Source organism: Lottia gigantea (genome assembly GCF_000327385.1).
Source record: "Lottia gigantea unplaced genomic scaffold LOTGIsca_43, whole genome shotgun sequence".
Classification (NCBI taxonomy): Eukaryota; Metazoa; Mollusca; class Gastropoda; family Lottiidae; genus Lottia; species Lottia gigantea.
In genome coordinates, this window is record NW_008709504.1 from 891,022 (window position 1) to 914,977 (window position 23,956).

A 23,956-nucleotide genomic window follows, 5' to 3' on the forward strand; every position below is an offset into this window, starting at 1 on the left:
TTTCAACAGGGTTGTGTTATTAGACACCATCTTTCCTTAGTTTGTATAGAAATTATCAACACTTAGTACTGAATACTGGGCTGAAATTAGAAAAGGAATGGTTAATAATTCATATTTTTGTCGTGCAATAGAGCCTCTTAATTCCATATCACTACATCTTTTGTTATATACTTTCAACAACAATAACAGAAGTGCCCTGGGACCCTGGTGATTACTTTTTCAACACTTTCTAAAACAAAGTGAAACATAAATCTGATGGTTACTTTACCTGCCAAGAAGAAGTAGATATCCTGTAAATAGGCATGATCTTTATAAAACTCGACATCATTATAGGTTGTATACAACATCATAAAACCCAGACAAGTTAATATCAGAGCTGTGAACGATGTCCATCTAGCACCAACCTTCTCATACATAAACCCTGCTGGAAATCCAATAGAAATACCAAAATTACCTAACGCTGCCATCATCTCAACTGTAAGAAGAATAAAGTTATTATTTTAAGTGTTATTGCTAATATACATGTTGTAAGATCTGTTATCTAGTCAACCCATAAAAAATAACCCTGCAGTCAATTTTAAGCTGTTACAGCCAGCGTAAAACCCTAGTTACTTGCTGCCTCTTCACTATACCAGGTTTCAGATATTTCCATGAAATGACTAAAAAAATTATAACTCACCATCAGATTGTTTGTAGCCGAATTTCTTCTTAATGGCATTCGAGTAGGCATTAAAAATAAAAATAGAACCAGCTATCGCCATCCCAATACAACCTACAAACACTGCCAGAAACCGTAGCACTAAATTCTTATATATTTTCGCCATCTTACTTTCTTTGACTTCAAACCTTGAATATTCTGACTCCAAAAGTTCTAATTTCATCAGAAGAACCCGCTTTCTATTCCGAACCGGCCTGTCTCACTACGGTCTAAACTCAGCTCACGTTTCCTGTTGGTGGGTGAACAATCTAACGTCGGCAAATTCAATATTTGGAACTTTGGTAAAGGCTAGTCCTATAACATGTCCACATATTGGATTTTATATACTCGACTTTCACTTCCACAGGCAACGATTTATCTTTGGAAACTTTCCGACAGACACAACAACACCCAACATCCGTTTAAATATAAGTCGTGTCGTGTGATTAAAGTAGACCATGTCAATTGTTATCAAAGACCAACCTTTGCCCAATAATTATCCAATATCAGGGATTAGATTTGGGAAGTGATACGGGTATTCATCGTATTTCAAGGTCAGATATCAGGTATCAGAGTTTCTATTGTTTGATCGTTTGAAACAGGAAGTGACAAGGTCTACTTGTTTATTAACATATTCATCATCAATGGATGTCATCGTCTGACAGGGAGTCTTAATCTAAAATACTTAAATTATATTGACTACAGTTAGTACTAATGTACTTGGAAAACTCATTATACCAACATTAATCCGATATTTTTATTTTACCCAGAAAGCTTCTGAGTAATTTTCTATTTATTGATTGTAATGATTCTTGATATTTTTGTTATAGATAAATTGTTCTATGGAATTTCTAGTTCGTTTCTTTCCCCAATTGAATCATAATACTGCGTTTTTAATTTTCTTAAAACTGTGTTCCTTTCTGTCGATTGCTTTCAGACAGTCATGTTAGCCATTACTGAGATTGGTTGACAAACAGACAAATTCCTATTATTATTAGAATGATACCATCACGTCCGACACAGAAACATTCTCTAAAACATGAAGAACAAACATTATCATTGACGGTGAGAATTCCAGATTGACAAACACGTCTATTCATTGGTTAATCGCCTGCTAACTGTCCAATCAGAATGCTGGTAAAACAATTTAAAGATTCAGAACGTCACAGATTCGAAGGTGGTAAAAACAATGTTTTAATATCTCTATTAGAAATAGAAGACCATATGTTCAAGATATTTCTGTTTCTTCGGCTTCAAAGTTTCTACTTCAGAAGCTCTCTGGATCATGATCACTCCAGAATTGTTTTAAATATTTTTATGTGGAATTATGTGAGAAATTTAATGTCTGAAGACATTTGATTCTTTTCATTTGGATTTTTTTAGGTACCAATAAAGTTTCTTTCTTCAAGGTGTATTTGGTAAAGCAGATGAAATATAAAATTTAATTTGGAATTATTAGAAATACCAGTGTTTTAGGAATGTTTGTGTTATCTATCTCTCTTGATTAGCCTGAATTAGTCTAATAAGTTGGTCAAGGCTGTTTCCATTCCAAATGTTCTAGGACATTTAATTAACAACTCATTAAAGTTTCCGTGATATTTTTTGTATTTGTGGATATATTTATAGGGTTTGTATAAGCAGTATGGCGTAAAACTCTAAATTTCAAAGTTTAAAACAAAACTGAGAAAGTCGCGCAACATCTTGACATAAAATCCAGCCTGAATCGAGACTGATATAAGGTCAGGATTAGGAAGAGTAGGACGTAAAACTCCATCAGGAACTATTACTATCTACAATGACTTGTATTAAAAGAACGATAACTCTAATCGGAATAATAAAAGCTATAATATCTCGGTGTTTATTCGCTGGTCACGGATTTATCTGTATCTGGCGTGTTACAGTTATCAAGAAGAACCCCATCTGGTGGTCTCTGACTGGAACTCTACCACTGCTGTTCCTGGAAGCTCTGTTTACTTTGAAGATAAAGAAAGGTGGAGAGTGGAAATGGTGGCTATAATTTTATTAGTTTATTCCTGAAACAGCTAGTCTGTGATATCAGTTAAATTGAAGCGGAAGTACCATCTACCAATCAAACAACCAACCATTATAGTTCAATAATAGTGTACTGAGTATTACTGTTGGCCTATTTGATCGATATTTGCCAAATCTTAAATTCCAGACATTTTATTTCTGATCGCCAATGGGATATAGGAAACTTCTTATTCCAACTTTCAATATTAACCTCTCTATTTCAGGGTTTGCCCCAGTGTATTTCTATATTTAGCTACAGCGATTCCTGCTATTTGGTTCCTGGAACTGGATCTCCTGCATCAAAGAATCGAGTTGGTTTCTGGTAGACAGCTGATCACTCGACTCCCTCCCAATCAAATACCCGGATGGAATGGAGAGGTAGGTTTATTCTTGGGCAAAGATATATAATATATATCGCTCGAGCCCCAAGGGGTACCTGATTGGAGAGGAAGCGGGCGGGAGCGAGGGGGGGGGGGGGGGGGGTACTTCTGGAGTCCAAGTTTAAGGATCACCTCACAGGATTGATGGTGAATGAAGAGTCACTGAACCAGATAAAGAATTAAACCTGTTAATGTTATATTCATATAACATAGAAATAAAAATACTTTGACAGAACCTAAAACAACCTAGACAGCAGATCTATTTTCAGTCTGCGTCCTTACTGAAGCTTATTCTCATTTCGATTATACATCTATTATACGATGAGACAAGTTCGGAATGTTTGTTCACTGTTGTATTGAACAGTATTTTTGTTATTTATTTATATAACATAATATGATAGGGATGATTGGTTATAAATACTTGTTTTAATATTGATGATATTGTCTATCTACCTTTACATAACCTCGGATAAAACAATGATAATACAGTGATAATACAGAGATAATACAGAGATAATACAGAGCACTTCAGTAGCAACTGGGTACAGATAATCCGAAAAGATCCGCAGACAGTGACAAATTCCACCTTTCCTCTACGAAACTTGTTAGACACTTATGAGCCCAGGGCTAGTTGGTAGACAGAATCCTTGAGAACTTCAAATGTTCCAAGATGGTTTGATCATAGATCAGTTGGTAGACAAGATATGAAAAAACTCCTCTTCAAATCTAGATACATATTCAATCTCATTCTAAATTATGTTTCAGATAAATCTACCAATTAACCTGATTCCTGATGATTGGTGTAAGATTCTAGAGCAGATGCTGCTACTGGTCCTCATAGTGGGAAGATGGCTGCTGCCGAAAGGTGAAATCAGTCGAGAACAGCTGTCGCAGCTATTATTGGTGTATATAGGAATGGCTGCAGATATCATCGAATTATTTGAAGCTTTCAAAGAACGAGAAGTAAAAACCAACAAAATCTTAACCATCATCATTCTTTCCTTATGGACGGCAAGCTTGTTACAGTTTACCTTCGTTCTTACGGCTACCAAATCAAAACGCATGCGACCTGTCTTGTTTCATGAAGGAAGTACTGCGAGTACTATCTCTGTTGGAGGAAAATCCTGCTGTCCGACTGAAGTTATATCGATCATGATCAGCGTGATGCTTCAGGACGGACCATTCCTCGTCTTACGGATGTTGTTAATCTTCCGCTATAACGTCATCAGCTACACCAATTTATTTTTCACGTCAAAGAACAGCCTCGTTCTTATTCTGCAATTTTACCGCCTTTTTGTCCTGTTCTGTCAGAAACCAGATCCTCCTACAACTCTGGTGTTTGCTGGTGATTCCGGAGACGACGATGATGACGACGATGGTGGAGAGGAAGAATCAGAAGAAGATGAAATTAGTTCAGCCTCATTACCACAACCACCGGAAGTACCTAACCTCACCATCTTAGAAAAGGAAGCTCCGCAGAAGAAACCCGGAAGTGTTAATTACCAAATCAGCAGACAAGATTCGGTCATGTCGTCGTCATCGAAAAAACTTATTCATCAAAATTCTACTCCGAATATCGAAACCAAAGACAAATCTGAGACGAAGAAACAGAATTCAGAATCGGGAATAGAAGATGACGTGATTTCAAACGGAAGTGATGTCACGTCAACCAAGAGGAAGACGAAGAAAAACTTGAAGGCTACTGGTGATACCAGAAACAACTGGAAGAACGTGAAGAAAATGTCCCGAGCTATAGCCTTCATCAACCAGGCTGGGGAAACTCAGTACAAAACGGTGGTCTTGAATCGTCCTAAAGTGAAGTCAGGAGGAAAATCTTCTGTCGGTAAACATGATAAAAAACACTGTTTGAAGAAAAAATCTTCTAAAAAGATTCAAATTTAATAATGAATAAACAAGATATTTCAAAGAATTTCAAATAGTACAGTCAAAGCCCGACATATCTGTCCCTATCACGTTTAACGGTGTCGATATCTCATCCTCCATCTCTAAAGAGGAAAAGGTAGTCGCCAGAAATATCGTATTATTACTGTATATAAATTGTAAAATATGGTTTTAGATTGTATTCCATAGTACCTGAAAATATTTCCATTCTACGTTAGCTTCTGTAGATAAGATCTCATTTTTTTTCACTAGATAGTTATCACAGACACGTTTATCATCTTTTCACCTTGAGAATTATTTTAGGCTATATTATATTTATTATATATTTCACTACTTGACTATTTGCATCTAAATTTAAATAGTTTAATGTCTTCTTATTAAATAAATAGAAAATACATGTATATACATTCTTAGTTTTATTCAGAATAATATGTATTATAATACAATGTTGTTTCTACCAGGACCTGGCCCGAACTTAACCTTCACCTTCAAATTTCTTACCATTTTACAATTTCCTACGAGCCTCCTTGACAATTCTGTTGACCCTGGCGCCTTATTCTTCAAACTTAACTTAAATAAAATCCAGAAGATAAGAAATACTGTAATCTGATTGGATAATAAAACTAAATTTAAAATCAATATATGTGACTGACCAATCAGATGACTGGAAAACTAAAATCATCTTAAGTTTTCAAGAATAAGGACCGGCTTGCCTAAAGATTTATAGAAACGCCATTGTTATAATAATGTTTATATGGGAATTTCACACGCAATTCCTAACGTAAGAAGACACGAAGTCGGATTCATATACTTTAACGATAAGACATTCGTATAACTGACACAGTCGATCGTCAGTACGTTCAAGGGTAAATTGTTAAAGTCGGATGGGTTGATTGAATCTCCAGAATCCCAAAACCAATCATTAGTTGTTGAATCTTTTTTACCTCCCAACCAAACAGAACCTAAAATATAAAATATACCCTAGTTCATAAATCTATTCATTTATCAATTGAAGATCACATAGAAAAATAGACATACCTATAATATCACAGTCAATATAGAAAACAGACATATGTAAGCCTACCTATCTAAATTACAATCTATAAATCCATAAGACAAGAAGTCCAAAGGCGATATTTACCTGCATCCATGTTATTCTTCATCCACGTTGTTTTGGCGGGAGAATTCAATCTCATTAAATATCCTCCATCGTCTATACAAGTTTGATTGGCTGAATTGATTTTCATTAGGGTGATATATATCTTAAAACATCCATTACTAGAACTGTCAAATTTATATCCAGACTTGGTGGCACATAGAGCTGAAAAGAATTTTTAAAACAGGGAAAAAAAGCCGGGAAAGGGCATTAAATTTATATTTACAAAAGTAGATTATGTCATGCTTCGGGTATACAATCTTCATCAGGACAGACTTTCTAATGTCAAATTTTTCTTGGCACGTTTTGATATGCATTTTTGGAAGTTTTTGTACATACCTGCTCCAGAAAGCGGTGGAACTGTCGATTGGTACGATGTGGTAGTCTCCTGCCAGCCGGGAATTGGCAGTCTCGTGAAAGTTTTAGCCCCTCCTAGAACGGACGGAATTAGTAAAAGATTTATACTAGGAATCTCTGTATAGAAATAACAGTTGCTGGAATCACGGTGGTAACTAAAGCTAGTGATAGTTGGTGATTGGGAGGCTAGCATCACACACTGGATCTTCGAGACTGTTCTAATAGACGTGGAACTGTAGACTACACCATCCAGGTTTAAATGAATCCAGTTGACAGACAATCCAGTTGTAGGATTGATAATTAAAAATATACACAATAAAATAATCAGAATTATTACTGATGTGAACATGGCTTGAGTAGAAAATCCCTTCTTTGTTTCCATTAAGAAAAAAATGATGTGAGATATTATGTTACCTAGTTCAATCTTCAATTCCTTCCTCACAGTTTCTGTTACTATTAAAATATTCTGCAATTTTCACCCTTTCTGTAATTTTTAAATGTAATCTTAAATCTTACTTCCCGAATAATCGAGCAATCTGTCTCAATATTCCAATTTTGGAGTATTTTTAGAATTAACAAAAGCTCTTTATATTTCACCATAAATGACAATGCCTCAAATCAACAAACAGTCCTAGAAAAATTCTGGCATTTATAAATTATATTTATATTAATCCGTCATACCACAATAATATCAAACGTTTATAAAATTCGCTCAAAACCTTTTTTAATTATTGGTACATATTCAAACACAATCTAGATCTTCAGTAAACTTTCTTATTCTCTTGATAAAATTAAACAAACCGGTTTCTTATAATAAAACTGTTCAACTAAAGATCCTGCGAGACTTAAGAACCATAATCAGACATGACAATAGGCAAACTTTATACCATTCTCTACGTAGTGTAGATAAACACCAATCTTACAGTGGATCCGGGGAAACAAGATAATAATATTATAGGCTTGAAATCACCGCCATCATATCATGTCCTGACGATACTATTAAATATACAGCTATATTCACCAACAAATCTTTGCAGTTCTTGTTTAATTATATTCTTAAAGACATAAAAACAATGGCGACCAACAAACTTTATAAAACATAGTGATCAGTACCTTGTTAACTCCGGGAGATACTAAATAATATTTACACTGTTTCAATTTTTAATGAGATTAAATATCTTACAGAAATGGATTTTTTTGTGTCAACAATTAGGCTACATATTTACTGATTTGGGAATTAAATAATAGTCCGAAAGTGCTGATGTTCTGAGGACAGATCGATTTTAAGTTTGTTGAGGTTTGTAGTCTATGGTGTCTTATGACGTCATGTTAATGATTACAGCGAATTACTTTTAAGCCACAGATACAGGATAATCGTGACAATGGTCACTGCGCCATTATATGTTATTGTGGTCTTATAAAGTCCCTGTGTCTATTTCACATAACGTCCCTGTGGTCTCAATTATTGACCTTCACCTTTTGAGTTGTCTTTTCTTGATTATCATTGTTTATGTTTCCTTGGGATCTTCATTAAATATTAGCAGTTTGTCGCTGCCTTTGTTTGTGTTCCACCAACTTGACTCATCCATAAACTGTCGTGGTGGCTGGCTGTGGATCGAATCTCTTCGTCTCCAGTTAAAAAAGGTCGAACCAAACTATTAAAACAGGCAGGTTGCATTTTTTGCAAATAGACTTCTGTTGGCCCGTGTTTAAAGCGCTCCATTTTTATATTTGTGTGTCCTCATTTTAACATATTCAATGGCTTCAGTCCGAGCTCCAAAACAGAGAGTTCTCAAAAAAGACGAAACTATAACATCTTTTGAATCATGGAAGCAGAATTTGACGTATATTTTATCTGTCGACGAGAATTTCGCCCCGTTTTTAAATGCTGATGTAACATGAACGAAGAAAACGAGAGATAACCCTGAGAGAGGCTTAACCGGTGAAGAAGGTGGTCAAACTGTAGCCCAAAAAGTAATTTTCTTAGAGCTTATGCTAGGACAAATTTCTAATTTTTGTCCTGTTATAGCCAGAAGCTCAATTATTCACAAATCTTTTAGTATAGCATCTGTTTGGCAAACTATCCGTGCTCATTTTGGATTCCAAAAACAGTGGTGCCCAGTTTCTTGATATTTGTGACATAAAATTAGAACCCGACGAGAGGCCCGAGGACTTATTTCAACGACTCGTTGCCTTTATGGATGATAATCTCCTGCCCCCAATTGTGGTCTTACACATCATGGTGAAGTCGTCATAGAAGAGGAGTTGTCTCCCTCACTAGAGAATCTAGTCGTAGTCTTATGGTTAAGATTGATAAACCCTGCACTTCCTAAATTAGTTAAACAACGAAATGATACCCAGTTACGTTCTTGCTCCGTGTCATCACTCAAGGCTGGCATTTCCCAATCACTCTCCTCACGTTTGGAAGAAGTGGAGTCAAACAAAGAAGTTCGATGTATGCGTATGGAAGCTAGACCAAAATACCGCAAGACCTCTTCATACCATTCTCCGGCTAAACAAACGCTGAAAACGTGCCCATTATGTTTGCAAGCAAAACGAGGATCGTCGAATCATTTTTTAAGTATGTGCCCTTATCTACCAGAGCAAGATAAGAAATTTATGTCCCGCGCTAGGCAAGTGTTAGTGGATTCCGACATAGAAGACGTCTCCGACTCATTGACAGCCGTAGGTCCCATATCTTCCCGAGGAGTTCAGGTCGACCAGTCACCCTATCTTGACACATTTTATCAACATCATCATGTTCGGGTAACCATTGATTCTGGGTCAGAAACCAACATGATTAGCCACTCTTTAGTTCTACGTTTAGTAATACCCGTAACGAAGAGCACTCAACATGCCACACAAGCCGATGGTCAGACTAAACTTAAAATTGTTGGTGAAACCCGATTTGAACTATTTCGAGACACACACATACTTCATCTTACTGCCCTCGTTGTTGAATCTATGGACGTTGATTTATTGGGTGGTACCACTTTTATGTCCGTGAACGACGTCTCAGTCAGACCAGCAAGGGTTCAAGTCATGATAGGAGAGGAGATCTACAAATACGGTCCATCGGAAGATAACAAGTCACCGGTCGTACGTCGCACCCAAGCTTCAGTATTACGTTCCACTGAATCCACCACAATTTGGCCGGGTCAATTTATCGAAGTGAAATTGCCAGCAAATATCAACCAGCTCTCAACAGTCGCTATCGAGCCCAGATTGGACTCAGCCCAAACCAATGATCACACTCGATGGCCGGAACCTGCCATCTTACAATCAGTTGGTGGAAAGATACGTATACCCAACGCAACCGATTTACCTGTTGTCATCCGACGCAACAGTCATTTTTCCCAGGTAGTCCCTGTTTTTACACCAGAGTCGCACAACATTCTACCAACCCCAAATCAAAAACTGATAACACCCGTCGTCAGCTCTCCCGTACTATCAGTAAGTCTGGACCCGATAACATCCTTTCACCTTCCCTTCGTCATCAGTTTGAAGTTTTGCTTAAGCAGTACGAACAAGTCTTTAGTCCATCACCTACAGGATATAATGGGGCGTTTGGGCCATTCACAGCAAAGGTCAACAAGGGACCAGTTCTGCCACCTCAACGTAAAGGGAGAATACCCCAGTACTCCAAAGACAAATTAGACGACCTTCAAACCAAATTCGACGAACTGGAAGCCCTTGGTATATTTCGCAAACCCGAAATTCTAGATCTGGTAGTCGAATACCTGAACCCATCATTTCTAATAAAAAAAAACCTAACGGTTCGTATAGATTAGTCACAGCATTTGGTGAAGTTGGAAAGTACGCCAAGCCTCAACCTTCACTAATGCCCGATTCAACATTGCGTTCTATAGCTAGCTGGAATTACATCATAGCTACAGATTTATCAAACGCCTTCTACTAGATACCCTTATCATACGACTCAATGAAATACTGCGAAACTGGGAGAAAGTCTTAAATGCTTTACAAAAGGCATCTTTGAACTTCAAGTCTTCTAAAACTGTCATTGCTCCTAAGAAAACAACGATCCTGGGATGGATCTGGTGCCTAGGCACACTCAGTGCTAGTCCTCATCGAACCACTGACCTATCTACTTGTGCACTTCCCAAAACAGTCAAAGACTTACAAGCCTTCATTGGTGCATACAAATTTTTTTCTCGCGTGTTGCCTAATTGTGCCTCATTCCTCAGCCCACTTGATACCATCGTTGCCGGAGCCAATTCAAAGGACGTCATATCGTGGACAGATGAATCAACTGACGCCTTCACTAAAGCTCAAAAATACCTAAGAGACTCCTAAACGATAACTTTACCTAAATCATCTGATCAATTATGGATTGTAACCGACGGGGCTGTGAAAAACTTTGGATTAGCTTCGACTCTATATATCTTTCGTAAAGGCAAACTTCTTATAGCCGGATTTTATAGTGCCAAGTTACCAGAACGCAAGCAAGGATGGAGCCCTTGGGAGATAGAAGTTTTGTCTATTGCTGCATCGATTAAACATTTTTCACCCTATATGATTCAGGCTCAGTCTATTACTCAGTTGCTAACTGATAGCAAGCCGTGTGTCGAGGCGTACACCAAATTACTAAGAGGCGAATATTCCAACAGTCCACGTGTCGCAACTTTCTTATCAATCGCAAGTCGGTATCAAATTTCAATTCGCCACTTGGCAGGCAAGGTTTACATACCCTCTGATTTTGGTAGTAGAAACGCTCAGGAATGTGACGAACCAGGTTGTCAGGTGTGTTCCTGTATTGAATCTACTATGGAGTCTGTAGTTCGTGCCATTTCAGTCAAAGATCTATTATCCGGCTCAGTTAAACTACCATTCCAAAATCGTACATTATGGCGTCAGGCCCAACAACATTGCAACGATCTCCGTAGAGTATACTCTCGTCTTATCCAAAGAACCCACCCATCAAAAAACAGTCACAAATGTAAACGACGTGAAACGTAACCTACAAAACGTAACCATAGCGGCTGATGGCACTCTGGTCGTCCGGAAAACTGACCCATTAACACCAATTAGAGAAGTAATCGTGATTCCACGTGAACTCTTACAAGGTCTTATAACAGCTCTACATATCCGTCTGAATCATCCATCGAGTTACCAAATGCGTCTTATCGTGAAGAGATATCTTTATGCCCTCGATATCGATCAATCTGTAGATCGTGTCAAAAACCAATGCCATGCTTGTAAATGACGAAACTGTTAAATCTATCCGAGATTCCCTTATACAATTATGTGTAGACATGATCCTAGTCGACGGTCAGTGTGAGTTCGTTGTGATCCAGCGCCCTGTTTTCAGGCCTTAGTGCATGGCCCTAAGCTCAAACAGTACGGAATTAATTGAATAATTTGAAGTGGCCTATCTGCTCGCGAAATGTGGTGTAAGCGCGACCAAATTACTAATGCTCAGCTCTCTGTGGACGATCGTAATCTTATTCAAAAACAACATGACACTCGTTTAAAAAACCATCCTTACAGTGTAAAAAATGTAGCATTATAGTGGACGAACGAACGATTTCTCCTTCTGTACTAAAGGAGACGTGTTTGCCCTACAATTTGTCTAATTGTTTGAGACCTGACAATGCAGTGGGTTGTATTGTCTCTTTTTGTTCAGTCAACGCCGCCATATTCATTTTTGTAGTCATTTTCATATTGTATGTTTGAAGAGTGCTTGTTCCATTATCATGAAGCCATTGTATAAAGCCATATAAATTACTACTGCCGTTTTGTATCCGGTTTTCAACTGTGGGTAATTATAATACAGATAGAACCCTCTGCCATGAGTCTGAGCCAATGAACCACCCCCTAAAAGAAGCAGAAGAATTTCCGTTCCATGTACATACAGTCAGAGCCTAAACATCGCCATGATACGCAGCGAGCCAATTGGAACTCGTTGACATACAGTGAACGTTCTAAGAATCCTCGAGGAAAAGTTTTTCCCAAACACGATATATCCGTTGGCGATTTGGTTTACCTCTATTGTGATCGAGATAAAAATAAGGCACGAGATAAATACATCGTTACAGGCATTACAGGTGATGTACTTGGTATCCATAAGATACTGAATGACCAAATACGCTCCAAGTTATATTCCGTTAAACGTTCTGAAGCTTATAAGTCTCTATCAACTACTGACATTCCGGATTCTAGCTCTGATGACAGCGAAGACGATATAGATGTGATTCCGCATGTTCTGACCGATCCCCCACCCCCTCAGGACACTTTACCACTTGAGTCTAACACAGAACATTTGTCATCATCTTCATCTACTCCAACTGAATCCTCATTAGATCCACGTTGTAGGCAAAGGCCGAAACGATTTGATGACTACATTCTTTATTAATGTTCTAACTTGTTTCATCCTATTTAAGGACAGTCAGAGGGAAAGAAAAAAGCAGCCGCGCCATTATATGTTATTGTGGTCTTGTAAAGTCCCTGTGTCTATTTCACATAACGTCCCTGTGGTCTCAGTTATTGACCTTCACCTTTTGAGTTGTCTTTTCTTGATTATCATTGTTTATGTTTCCTTGGGATCTTCATTAAATATTAACAGTTTGTCGCTGCCTTTGTTTGTGTTCCACCAACTTGACTCATCCATAAACTGTCGCTGATAAAAAGTCGAGCTCATGACGAACTTGTGATAAGCAGAATTTGTGAGAAACTGAATTTCGACAGAATTTGAGATCAGCTGACGTCATCGAGAAATTGCTGGAGCTAAGCAACCTGAGTTGAACAGACGAATATTATTGGTTTATTTCAGACGACCTTGAAACCTCGATATCTGGGTCAAGGCTATTACTAACAGGTCGTTGGGGTCGATTTTATAATCTATGTACTTTTAACTGTAGATATACATATATTTCGATTTCCGCTGATCGGAATTATTACTATAAACTTTTGTTTTGATGAGTATATTTTTCCGTGCTATTTTTTACCAATAACGACTCTTACTGTGTTTGGTAACAAATATTAGGCTACCTGAAGGCAGGTATATTTCAATCGATCAGACAATATTTATTCACTATCTTACCTGTTAAATTACAATTAAATAATGATCAAATTGTCGAACTCTTTTCTTTGTTAATGAATAAGTCTTTATATTTATTGATGGTCCCTATTTTCTAAAGATTTTTATTCTATTGAGAATTATAGATCTATATCTATATTGTTTAAAACTGTTTCAAACTAACTGAAGAATAGCTAGTTCCGAGTTAATCTCGAGTTATTCCCTGTAGATGATATAGCTTTATCTAAAATCACTCAAACGAATATTATTGGATTGACTTCTATCTTACAATAGTAAAATTGATGTCAAAGTCCTATTTCTATTCTGAGTCAAAGTGTGGTTTTATAAAGAGTAAATATATCAACAGAATAAGACTCTGTATAGTCATGTTCCTGAAACGTTGTTTTAAAAATATGAATATTAAGAAATTGAATTCTGTTTTAATCTGGTTTCACGGTCCAACAACAGAAACACCAGATTTTAACCTCTGGTGACTGAAAGAAACAAGAAGTTAGAACTATTTTATTAACAGCCTGACAAACAATAAGTTACAATGATAAAACTCGAGTTTGTTTATTTTTATATCTGATAATTAGCAAGAGAAAGTTACATACTGGTTTTTACTAATGATGTTGAGATTTATTATAATATTTCAATTAATTCCTATAATCATTTTAACTAAATACAATTTGAAATAATAATTATATATCTAATCTTCTAACACCGTCATCATTATACAATTATATTGGAAATAAACAATTCTTCCTTCAAGATAGTACATCGGTACAGGATGGGACCATAAACCGAGGAAATATCCTTCAACAGTTGGAAAGTTTATCCGGGTGTCTGTGATATTCTGAATTTGCCGATCCTTACAACACACCAATTTTTATAGAATACTAGTGGTACTTTTTAGGGTAGCGTATTTTCCCAAACCCACATAAACTCGTTTTGTTCAAACGTAAAGGAAATGTTTGACTAGACACTGCCTCAGAAACTTAATTTAGAATTGGGAGACCTCAAGACGACGAACCCCAAGCAGTTTGTTTAAAAAGTGACACACTTGCTTAAGGTTAGAACTCTATAAATCCAAGTCGTCTTTTAGTTTTGAAAAGTGGTCTGTTTAGATATATAAACTGCTCTGTCACAATCAAGTAATTTAATCTGTATAGAAATTACAGGTAGATAATTTCACCTGTCTCAGATGAGTCTGTTGAATCTTTCTAATTATAATAATTATTATTTCAGGTAAAAATCGATAAAATAATCTGAAGGGGAGTTAAAAAGAGTCAATTGTTAATTCAATGCTTCTATCAGCGAGTTAAACTCTTATTTTTCCTTCGTTATTTTTCAAGACGTCATTGTCATCTTCTTTCCTCATTCTTGTTGATCTTCAGACGTTTTTACACTGTTGATAGTTTTGTGAATTCATACTTTTTCCCCAACAGATTTTGTCGAAAGAGTTTTGAGGCCTCGTTATCCAGCACCGCTCGAGCTAACTGCCATACATGGCTTCCCATCTCAGGTTAAACGGGTCTCGGAGTTCCAAAGGAAACGGAAAGCATTTTGATGGAAGTTTTTGGCTAATATTCGAGATGGCGGAAATCATTATTAATGGTATTCTCGTTCCGATTATTATCCTTGACAACTTGCTGATTATTTTAGTCGTTAAACGGATGAAAAACGGAAGGAGACCAACGGATATTTTAGTCTCTAGTTTAGCCGCATCGGATTTGTTGGTCGGAACAGTAGTGTTACCGCTGGAATTATGGAGACATACCGAAACTTTGATGAAGGACACGCCAACCTCGGCGGTATATTTCTGTTATTTTGAGTTTAGTGTTTATCTTCAACCATTGTGTTGGCCGATTCAGAATATGTTTCTTGTCGCCTTGGAATGTCTCACGTCTATTTTAAAACCATTGTGGCATCGAGTTCATGTGAACAATGTTCTAGCACTTCGTGTCGCCAACGCCTCCTGGGTTTTAGGAGCAATTTACTTCATTTTACCCTATTTCCTTCTTCCGCTTGGCTTGAAAAAACGAGATTGCGCCTTAGCCGAAACTTTAAATACAAGTTTTATAACAATTTATCCCAATGCTATCTTTATTATTACAATTTTATTACATATATTTATTATCATATCTTCTAAAATGGTGAAAAGAGAATTAACCACAGGCTTTCGTAGAGATGTACGCTCTAGTGATATTTTAAAAATACTTTTAAAACAAGTGATATTTGTTTTGTTTGTGTTATTTTGAGGTCCCGTATCTTTCGGTGTTCTGATAAAAGAATTCGGTAATATGACAGAGTTTGATAAAATAATATTACGAATTCTCTTAACTCTGGCTCATTTCAATTCCCTTCTCAACTGTATCGTCTATCTGTTAAAGAGTCAAAAATTTCGACAAGAAATCAAGAAAGTCATTCGACTGCGGAGAAATCAAGTTGATACTTGATGTTGAAGTCAATGGAACTCGAAGGAACGATATTAAAACCATCAGTGTACGGACGCCTTTGGACGAAAATCAGTGGCTGGCACTAATGCCTGTGAAGTGATCATAGCGAATACCAGTACTCCCTAAAGACATTCTAATATTCTTCGCGGATTTCAAAGAACGCTGTGAGGATTTTAACTTGGTGACGGCGCTATTCTATCCGACCTTGTGTTGTATCGTATCCAGATCTTAATGTAAAACGATTCCCGACAGTTCAATGTTTAAGAAAATCAGGCAGTAGGCTTAAATTATCTCCCTTTAATAAACCAATCAATTATCCTCCATTATAAAGTTATACATGTTCATAATACATCAATATAAATTATAAAAATATACAGAATATAAGATACATTATAAATACAGTTTATTTCATCATTATATCATATTGTTTATTTCATTCAGTCTTTTCAAATCTGATTAAAATAGATCTACATCTCTGGATATTTATTTCTGTTTTTTTCTCGTGTCATCTCAACCATTCTTGTTAAAATAAAGTTCCATATATTTAGTTTCTTTTACTTTCTCTGGGCCACTTCATTAATTCTTCCCATTTTCAAGTTTGGCTTCGATGATAATCACATATTTCAGATACGAAAACAAATAAACGAAAACTAATCTAACTTTCCGTATTTCAATATTCACCACCAGTAACCTCTCGGTTTGACTTATCCAAGTACTGCTTGTATAAAAAAAACTGGTTACCATGACAATAATGACTACCATTATATCACTATTTTATCTTCTGAAGTTAAATTGTGTTGTTGGGGTTTTTTATTGGTTGATTCTAGATATATCTTAAAATACTTCACTTTTAAACAATAATAGAGTCCGGAATCTTTAACGTTTGTGTACTGGATACGAGGTAGAATATATAGATATATAGGAGAAACGAGAAATAATCATAATATTAGCATTATCACAGCCTACAGTTCCGTTATCAATAAAATCCAAAGATCGTTTTATCTTCTGTGTTTTCACTCATAGCATCACAAGTCTTCAGCTTTTCGGGGATGATAAAAGTTTTCACTTAAGATTTTGAGATACGAAACAATGTTATTAAAAAAGTAAAGTTTTTGCCCTAAATCCATTCAAATATGCGACCTTAAGAATTTCCCTCCAAAACCAGATGAGCTCAACTTAGAACCGAAGAAGTTTGTCTTTGCGAAAAGCTACGATTGGCTAAAAAATCACACGTGACTCTGATATGAACCAATCCACGTCAACTTTGTAATTTATGCCAACACATGATCTGTTTCCGGGGATTATGCATCATCTCCACCCATTGGTCCTTAGCATCACATTCAAAATTAGTGCCTAAATATAACCGACCAATCAACGCCTTCTTATCACTTTCTACGTCCTGATGAATCGCGGAAACACTGAGATAGACATTCTCCAGTTGATACTGAGGGACATCAAACGTTATACTTTCATTATAAACTGGATTTAAATCATTTGGTTTGACGGTGGTTTTAGCTTTTTTCATCTGTCGACCATCGTACATTAAAACAACCTTTACACAACAATCTACAAACAGACGATAATAGTTAGTTCTGATATCTGAATAATTTATATAAAACAGGATCATAGAAATTATATAAAACAGGATCATAGAATTATATACAACAGGATCATAGAAATTATATAAAACAGGATCATAGAAATTATATAAAACAGGATCATAGAATTATATAAAACAGGATCATAGAATTATATAAAACAGAACCATAAAATTATATAAAACAGGATCATAGAATTATATTAAACAGGACCATAGAAATTATATAAAACAGGATGATAGAATTATATAAAACAGATTCAACAAGGATGATAGAATTATATAAATCGGGATCATAGAATTATATAAAACAACAGGATCATAGAATTATATAAAACAGGATCATATAAATTATATAAAACAGGATCATATAAATTACATAAAACAGGATCATAGAATTATATAAAACAGGACCATAGATTTATATAAAACAGGATCATATAATTATATAAAACAGAATCATATAAATTATATAAAACAGGATCATAGAATTATATAAAACAGGATTCAACAAGCTCTGTACAGTGTATCGACAAGACTATGTACCTGGATTGACATTGACACTGGGTAAAAAAGGTCGAATTGGAATGTACCTACCCTACCCAAGGGAATGTCTCTTCACTATTAGGGAATGCCCCTACCCTACCCAAGGAAATGTCCCTACACTTTCCTACCTGTGGTGTTCTTTTGGGGGTCCATGACCTTTAACCCTTGAGCTTTAATAATAGTAATAGTGAGTTTCTCAGCTGTTGGTAAAAACATCAGGGATACGTTCATTTCGCCCAGGTTTTCCTGTTAAAACAAGAAAACGTTGCTTTGAATATTTTAAAATAAATGATAAGAGATTGGTTTTATAGCCTCGTGTTTCTCGTAAGTTATTTTAATTTCAACTTAACACCAACATCATTGCCCTTCCGGATATATTACTTGCTCCTCTAGATATATTACTTGTCTCTCTGGATATATTTCTTGTCCCTTCCGATATATTACTTGCCCCTCCAGATATATTACTTGCCCCTCCGGATATATTACTTGCCCCTCCGGATATATTACTTGCCCCTCCCGATATATTTCTTGCCCTTCAAATATATTACTTGTCTCTCCGGATTTATTACTTGCCCCACTGAATATATTACATGTCCCTCTGGATATATTACTTGCCCCTCCGGATATATTACTTGCCTGACTTTGATGGGAGAAAAAAAGCTTATGGTTTTACCTCAACTGGTTGTCCGATTTGTTCATCGAATTTTACTTCCGTTTGTGTCAGCCAATCAACTTTGGCCAACTGAACCACGACCTCGCCTAAAACAATATGGCGGGTATATCGATCAAAATCACAGATTAAAAGTTTGAGAGAATAGTTGCCGATTTCTTGTTGTTCAATTGATTTCGTGAAAACTTCGTTAAAAACTGGGTCATCACTTCGTCTTTGTATCTTCGTCTGTAATTCAACGTCTAAATTCTGACCAGAGTTATCTTTCCCTAGTTTCCCGCGGAAAGTGAAGAAGTTTTTTGGCGTTCTGTACAGACGAACTTTGATATACGGAGCCGTGGCGCCGTCTGGTTCTGTCGCGCTGAAATTCACTAATTGCTGTATTTTTATATTCAGTTTACTGTCAACACGGTCGTACATTAGAGTGAACAGAATTCGTCCGTTTAAAGGCACGTGTGTGGGTGTTGGTGAGACCGATCCTGTAGAACTTGAAGAAGAATATTTACTTGGATTTCTTTTCACTCGATCCTGAAATCAGATGAATATTTTATAAACCAGAGGAATTTTGCTCCAGAATAAAGGAATAAATTGTGAACCTCGAAGTACAAACTAATAAATACAAGTTAAAAAAGAAAGAATTACATCAACATTAGTCATTTCGACGTTAGATAATCAACCAGTCTGATCTGATAATGGGAGAGAACTCTAGAATTTAGGTGCCATAATCCTGTTTAACAGTTGGACTCACTCCACTAAAACATTTTATGCAAATGATTGTATAGGAATGTAGTCCAGGCTATTTTTAGAAATCTTCTTTTGTAGTCCAGGCTATTTTTAGAAATCTTCTTTCTCTCTCCCTTTTGGGGTTTTTGCCTGCCTATTTTTGGGTAAAATTTGGTCTAGATTTGGAATTTGATGTCTGAAATTGCATTATCTTTCAGATTTGGTGAGATGATGAGAGACTTAAAGGCGGAAGGCTAATTCTAAAAATAGTCGTTTTGTGAAGTGCCAAACTCTAGCGGATGAGTATAACCGGTAGTAGTCTACTTTCAATTTTAGTAGCTCAAAATTTTCATGGTCATCATATAATGAATTTTTTAGGAGACATTGAGAATTGGTCAGGCTTTCATTCGACATATTGGAAAGCTTTCAACGAGATTTCTGGAAAAAGTTATAGAAGGTTGAATTTCGTGTTTTAACATGGGAAGAGATGGCAAATGAATTAGTGGAGTGAGTCCAGTTAGAGTAGAGAATATCACAGATTGACCTAGTTTAGGGTATAAGTGAACCAAATAATCGCGATAGGTAAGATAATGAGACTAAAAACTGTGACCTAGATGCCATTAACCGGTTTAAATGTCTAAGTGGAAAATGACACAGAATAACCTAGTTTAGGCTTTTAATGACCCAGATAATCTGAATCAATAATCAATAATCAATAATCAATAATCCAAAAGTATTATCCTGAGTTTTAGAATCAATAACTGTTTAGTTTATTTCAACGCATGTCTTATATTAACCAGTGAAAAGTTTTAAATTGTTTTTCTTCTCCCAATTCACTGTCTAAAAATCTTGTTGAAGATATCAGGATTGTGGATTAGACCCTTAAAGTTAATTCATTCTCAAGCTTAGTTTCTTGCAAGTTTAACAATTTTAAAGTTTAATTATATCACAAATTCCCAAAAAGGGGAAACCAATTAAAACTTGTATCGGGATTTTAAACTTTGATGTAGAGGTTACGAACGGAGGATCCAAATGGGTTGAATAAGCAAACCATTTTGGACATAATGTTATAGGCCTTTTTGAGACCTGACACACACCCAATTATCCCAAAGAATCGTTATTATAAGATGACTCGTATCGGTCTCGTCTAGGTCCTAAATCAAAACTTACGTGTTTCAGTTCAATTACATCTCCAGTTCCGGCGTCCGACAAACTGTCCGACATGTCCGATTCTTTAAGCGTTCCCATGGTATGCCAGTATGCTGGAACCGGTTTCTCTTTAATGGTGGCACGGAATGGTTTACCCTCAGTTGAACCGTAAACAACGGCCTTTTCGACTGGAAGAGAAGGCGTTATTATTTAGATTCAAAAAACCTACTTTGACGTTACAGAGAAATATATTCTTACAAAACAAACGACCTATTATGAACGTTCCTCTAGGGCTTTCCAACAGTTTTAGCTCCAAGGAAACTGCCGAGGTTTGCCAAAGTGTCAGATAACCTCATTTAATTCAAATTTCGTTTGAAACTGAAAACAAAACGAAGACGACAAGCGGCACAAACTCAGATTCTAGGTAAGTAGTTATATATCCTGTGTTACTGATCCTATCGTGTTCGATAATGACGATGAAAGCTGATGATGATGATAATGAAGATGATAATATTGATGATGATGATGATCGTGGTGAATGATGAGCGAAATATTACGACCACAATGATGATTGGCGATGATGAATGATATGACCACAATGATGAATGATGAATGATAATGATGATGATGATGAAAACACTCCAATGATCATCATTCTTATCTAAAGATTAAATCAACTTACTTGGTTTTTCATCCTCTCGTAGGTTAAAAGGACAACATTTATACATATAACAATCAGGACTGAGAATACAGACTAGTATTAATACAGCTATAGCTAACAGAGTAAAAGCTCCTGCTACTATAGCCAACTGATCAAAAACATCTAGATGGACGTTAAATACTGTCTGTCCCGACATAACTAACCCATAGTTTTACTTTACGTTTATAACTTCGACATCATGTTAATCTGCAAAATATATAGAACACCAGTATAAGTTTTAGTATGTATTTTATGGAATATTAGGTGTATTATATTGAATGAAAATATATCAGTAGGCCATCCTTTAAAGTTATAATTTCGTGAAAAAGATATCTTATATCTCTATAATTAGCTAGTCAAAACTGATATTTTATAAATAGTGACAGAGTAAATAGGCCTATCGTTTTTTCTGAGCCATCAGAAATACAATACGTTATCATGATTCGAAGTTCCTGTTATCTAACGATGATGACAACTTGATGTATTAAATATTAAATATTATTTACAATGTTTATATGGAAGCCTACATCTACAAAATATATATTTAAAACTATTACAACAATGTTTAAAATCAATAGAGCAGTGAGTCAGTCTTAGTAACAGATGGTGACCCAATTTACTGACAACTTATTGCTGACAGTCCACATAAAAAACTATAGCTATTACTTGCTATAATCTTTTCCTCAAACATAAACAATATATTATGCTACCGGTGTTTTAGAAACACGAAACTCTTCAAGATGTTCACTCTTTTAAAACACCCGGTGTATTCTGTGAGAATGTTTTAATACAACTGATAGTTAATTGTAATAAATAATTATACACCTCATCTGGTTGTATGCAAGTTTTTATGACTTTGCTGCAAGACATTTATCATTAATCACACGGGGAATTTAAATGTAACATCTTGGACATGATCTCTTATCAATTTAATAGGAACGCTTGACGTAAAAACTCAATTCTATTTCACCTGTTTAGAGAGCAAACATATCAGTTTGCTGGGAGCAGAGGTTAATTTGTCATCTATCTACCAGCAAGTAAGTCAATCAACCAAGAAACCAACCAACCAACCAACCAACCAACCAAGCACGTAGTGTACAATGATGGACGAGTTCTGGTGTCTGGTGGAACGGATTATTAAAATTAATTTGATGTTTAATTCAAACTATTAAACGGTTGTTTTTTTCAACAATGATTCCTCAAACCTAACAGACTCAACTCAATATCATACCCTAGACCAAAACAGTTTTATAACTATTACAAGATTAGGCACAGCTGGGAAAGAAACTTCCACATTTTACAAAGAATAACAACTTATACCCTCGAGGATCCTGTCTTGCAGCAGGAAAGTTCCGAACCACTTAGCTATTTTACAAAAATAATAACTGAAGTTCACAGAGGATTCTATCTACCACCTTGTCCTTGGTCAAACCTCTTTTTTACAACCTAATTTTACAAAGAATAACAAATAATACCCTCGAGGATCCTGTTTGCCAACTGGGCTTAGGTCAAATCTCATTGCCAAGATTTTACACGAATAAAGTTGTCAAAGTTATGTGTGTAATTAACAAAACTCCAAAACTTCCAGAACTATAGTCCTATAGTTGATACAATGGTACAACTTTAAACTTTCTAATCTGTAAGTTTACGACATTAAACCGAACCTTGCTTAACTGTAATTTCGGGTGCAAAACTTGGTCTAAACTTACAGAAATGAAACTTCAGAAAAATTGAAAAGAACTTTAAACTTACCTTGTTGGCTCTACTGGTAATATGAGAATATCTCTCAGATCCTTGGTCTAGATGATCCGGTGAATAATTAATAAGAAAACTATATTAATTAAAAACAACGTCTAAATATAGATTGAAATTAGAACTCGTAGAAAAGACCAGAGAAAACTGTAAAATGGTCTGCGAATTACATTATTGTGGAAAACTGTCATCTGGATTTTAATCGAAATAGATATTGATTTGGTTAATATAGTCTCGATTATCTAAAATTATTAATATATAATGCAATTTACGGCTGGATAATCAATTATACTGCCCGGTCCAGATGGTGCCGTCACGTGATATATTTATATTATGCATTATATTATACAATATTAAACTGTTTATATCGATTATAGATGGTTCTATGTTCAAATAAATAATATACCACCGTTATACACCATTGACATCTAATAATAATTCTATACTGAGTTTTACAATATTACTCTAACCTAATTTCAGATTGGCCAGAGTTCAGGTTTAATCTATATAATAATAATAATAATAATAATAAAGTTTATTCAAGTACTATACGACTTTCGTCATGGTACAAACGTTAACAAAAATAGATTTGAATTTTCTAATAAAGAAAATGCATATAATAAAATAAATTTCAAATATAGAATAGACAATAAAAATTTAAATATCAAGTATAGTATAATAATAGATAATAATTTTAATTTCAAATACATTATATACAAAATAATAATCTAGATTTCACATATTAATTAATTATACAAAATAATAATCTAGATTTCACATATTAATTAATTATACAAAATA

At 35.5% G+C, this 23,956-nt stretch overlaps 5 protein-coding genes across 5 annotated transcripts; 2 read left to right on the forward strand and 3 right to left on the reverse strand.

The window, feature by feature from the left end:
- Positions 1–36: 36 nt before the first annotated feature.
- Positions 37–824, reverse strand: LOTGIDRAFT_164055 (hypothetical protein; the record flags this gene model as incomplete). The annotated part of the gene is made up of 3 exons (XM_009060552.1): positions 37–80; positions 269–475; positions 680–824. The coding sequence occupies 3 exons, from the start codon at positions 822–824 to the stop codon at positions 37–39; spliced, it is 396 nt and encodes a 131-aa protein (XP_009058800.1).
- Positions 825–2,519: 1,695 nt separating this feature from the next.
- On the forward strand, positions 2,520–4,410 carry LOTGIDRAFT_95581 (hypothetical protein; the record flags this gene model as incomplete). The annotated part of the gene is made up of 3 exons (XM_009060553.1): positions 2,520–2,704; positions 2,953–3,106; positions 3,874–4,410. Coding segments are annotated over 3 exons (876 nt in total), but the record flags the coding sequence as incomplete, so codon positions are not given.
- Positions 4,411–5,760: 1,350 nt separating this feature from the next.
- Positions 5,761–6,905, reverse strand: LOTGIDRAFT_164057 (hypothetical protein; the record flags this gene model as incomplete). Its single annotated transcript, XM_009060554.1, has 3 exons — positions 5,761–5,972; positions 6,152–6,331; positions 6,506–6,905. 3 exons carry the CDS (start codon positions 6,903–6,905, stop codon positions 5,761–5,763), a joined length of 792 nt encoding a protein of 263 aa, XP_009058802.1.
- Positions 6,906–8,986: 2,081 nt separating this feature from the next.
- Positions 8,987–11,747, forward strand: LOTGIDRAFT_164058 (hypothetical protein; the record flags this gene model as incomplete). Its single annotated transcript, XM_009060555.1, has 3 exons — positions 8,987–9,976; positions 10,024–10,251; positions 11,337–11,747. The coding sequence occupies 3 exons, from the start codon at positions 8,987–8,989 to the stop codon at positions 11,745–11,747; spliced, it is 1,629 nt and encodes a 542-aa protein (XP_009058803.1).
- A 5,529-nt stretch (positions 11,748–17,276) lies between these two features.
- Positions 17,277–23,323, reverse strand: Syt47 (synaptotagmin 47; the record flags this gene model as incomplete). Its single annotated transcript, XM_009060640.1, has 6 exons — positions 23,156–23,323; positions 21,386–21,610; positions 20,725–20,891; positions 18,835–19,359; positions 18,290–18,407; positions 17,277–17,584 (listed from the first exon to the last, which is right to left on the reverse strand). The coding sequence occupies exons 2-6, from the start codon at positions 21,558–21,560 to the stop codon at positions 17,277–17,279; spliced, it is 1,293 nt and encodes a 430-aa protein (XP_009058888.1). The 5' UTR covers positions 21,561–21,610; positions 23,156–23,323.
- Between the last annotated feature and the right edge of the window lie 633 nt (positions 23,324–23,956).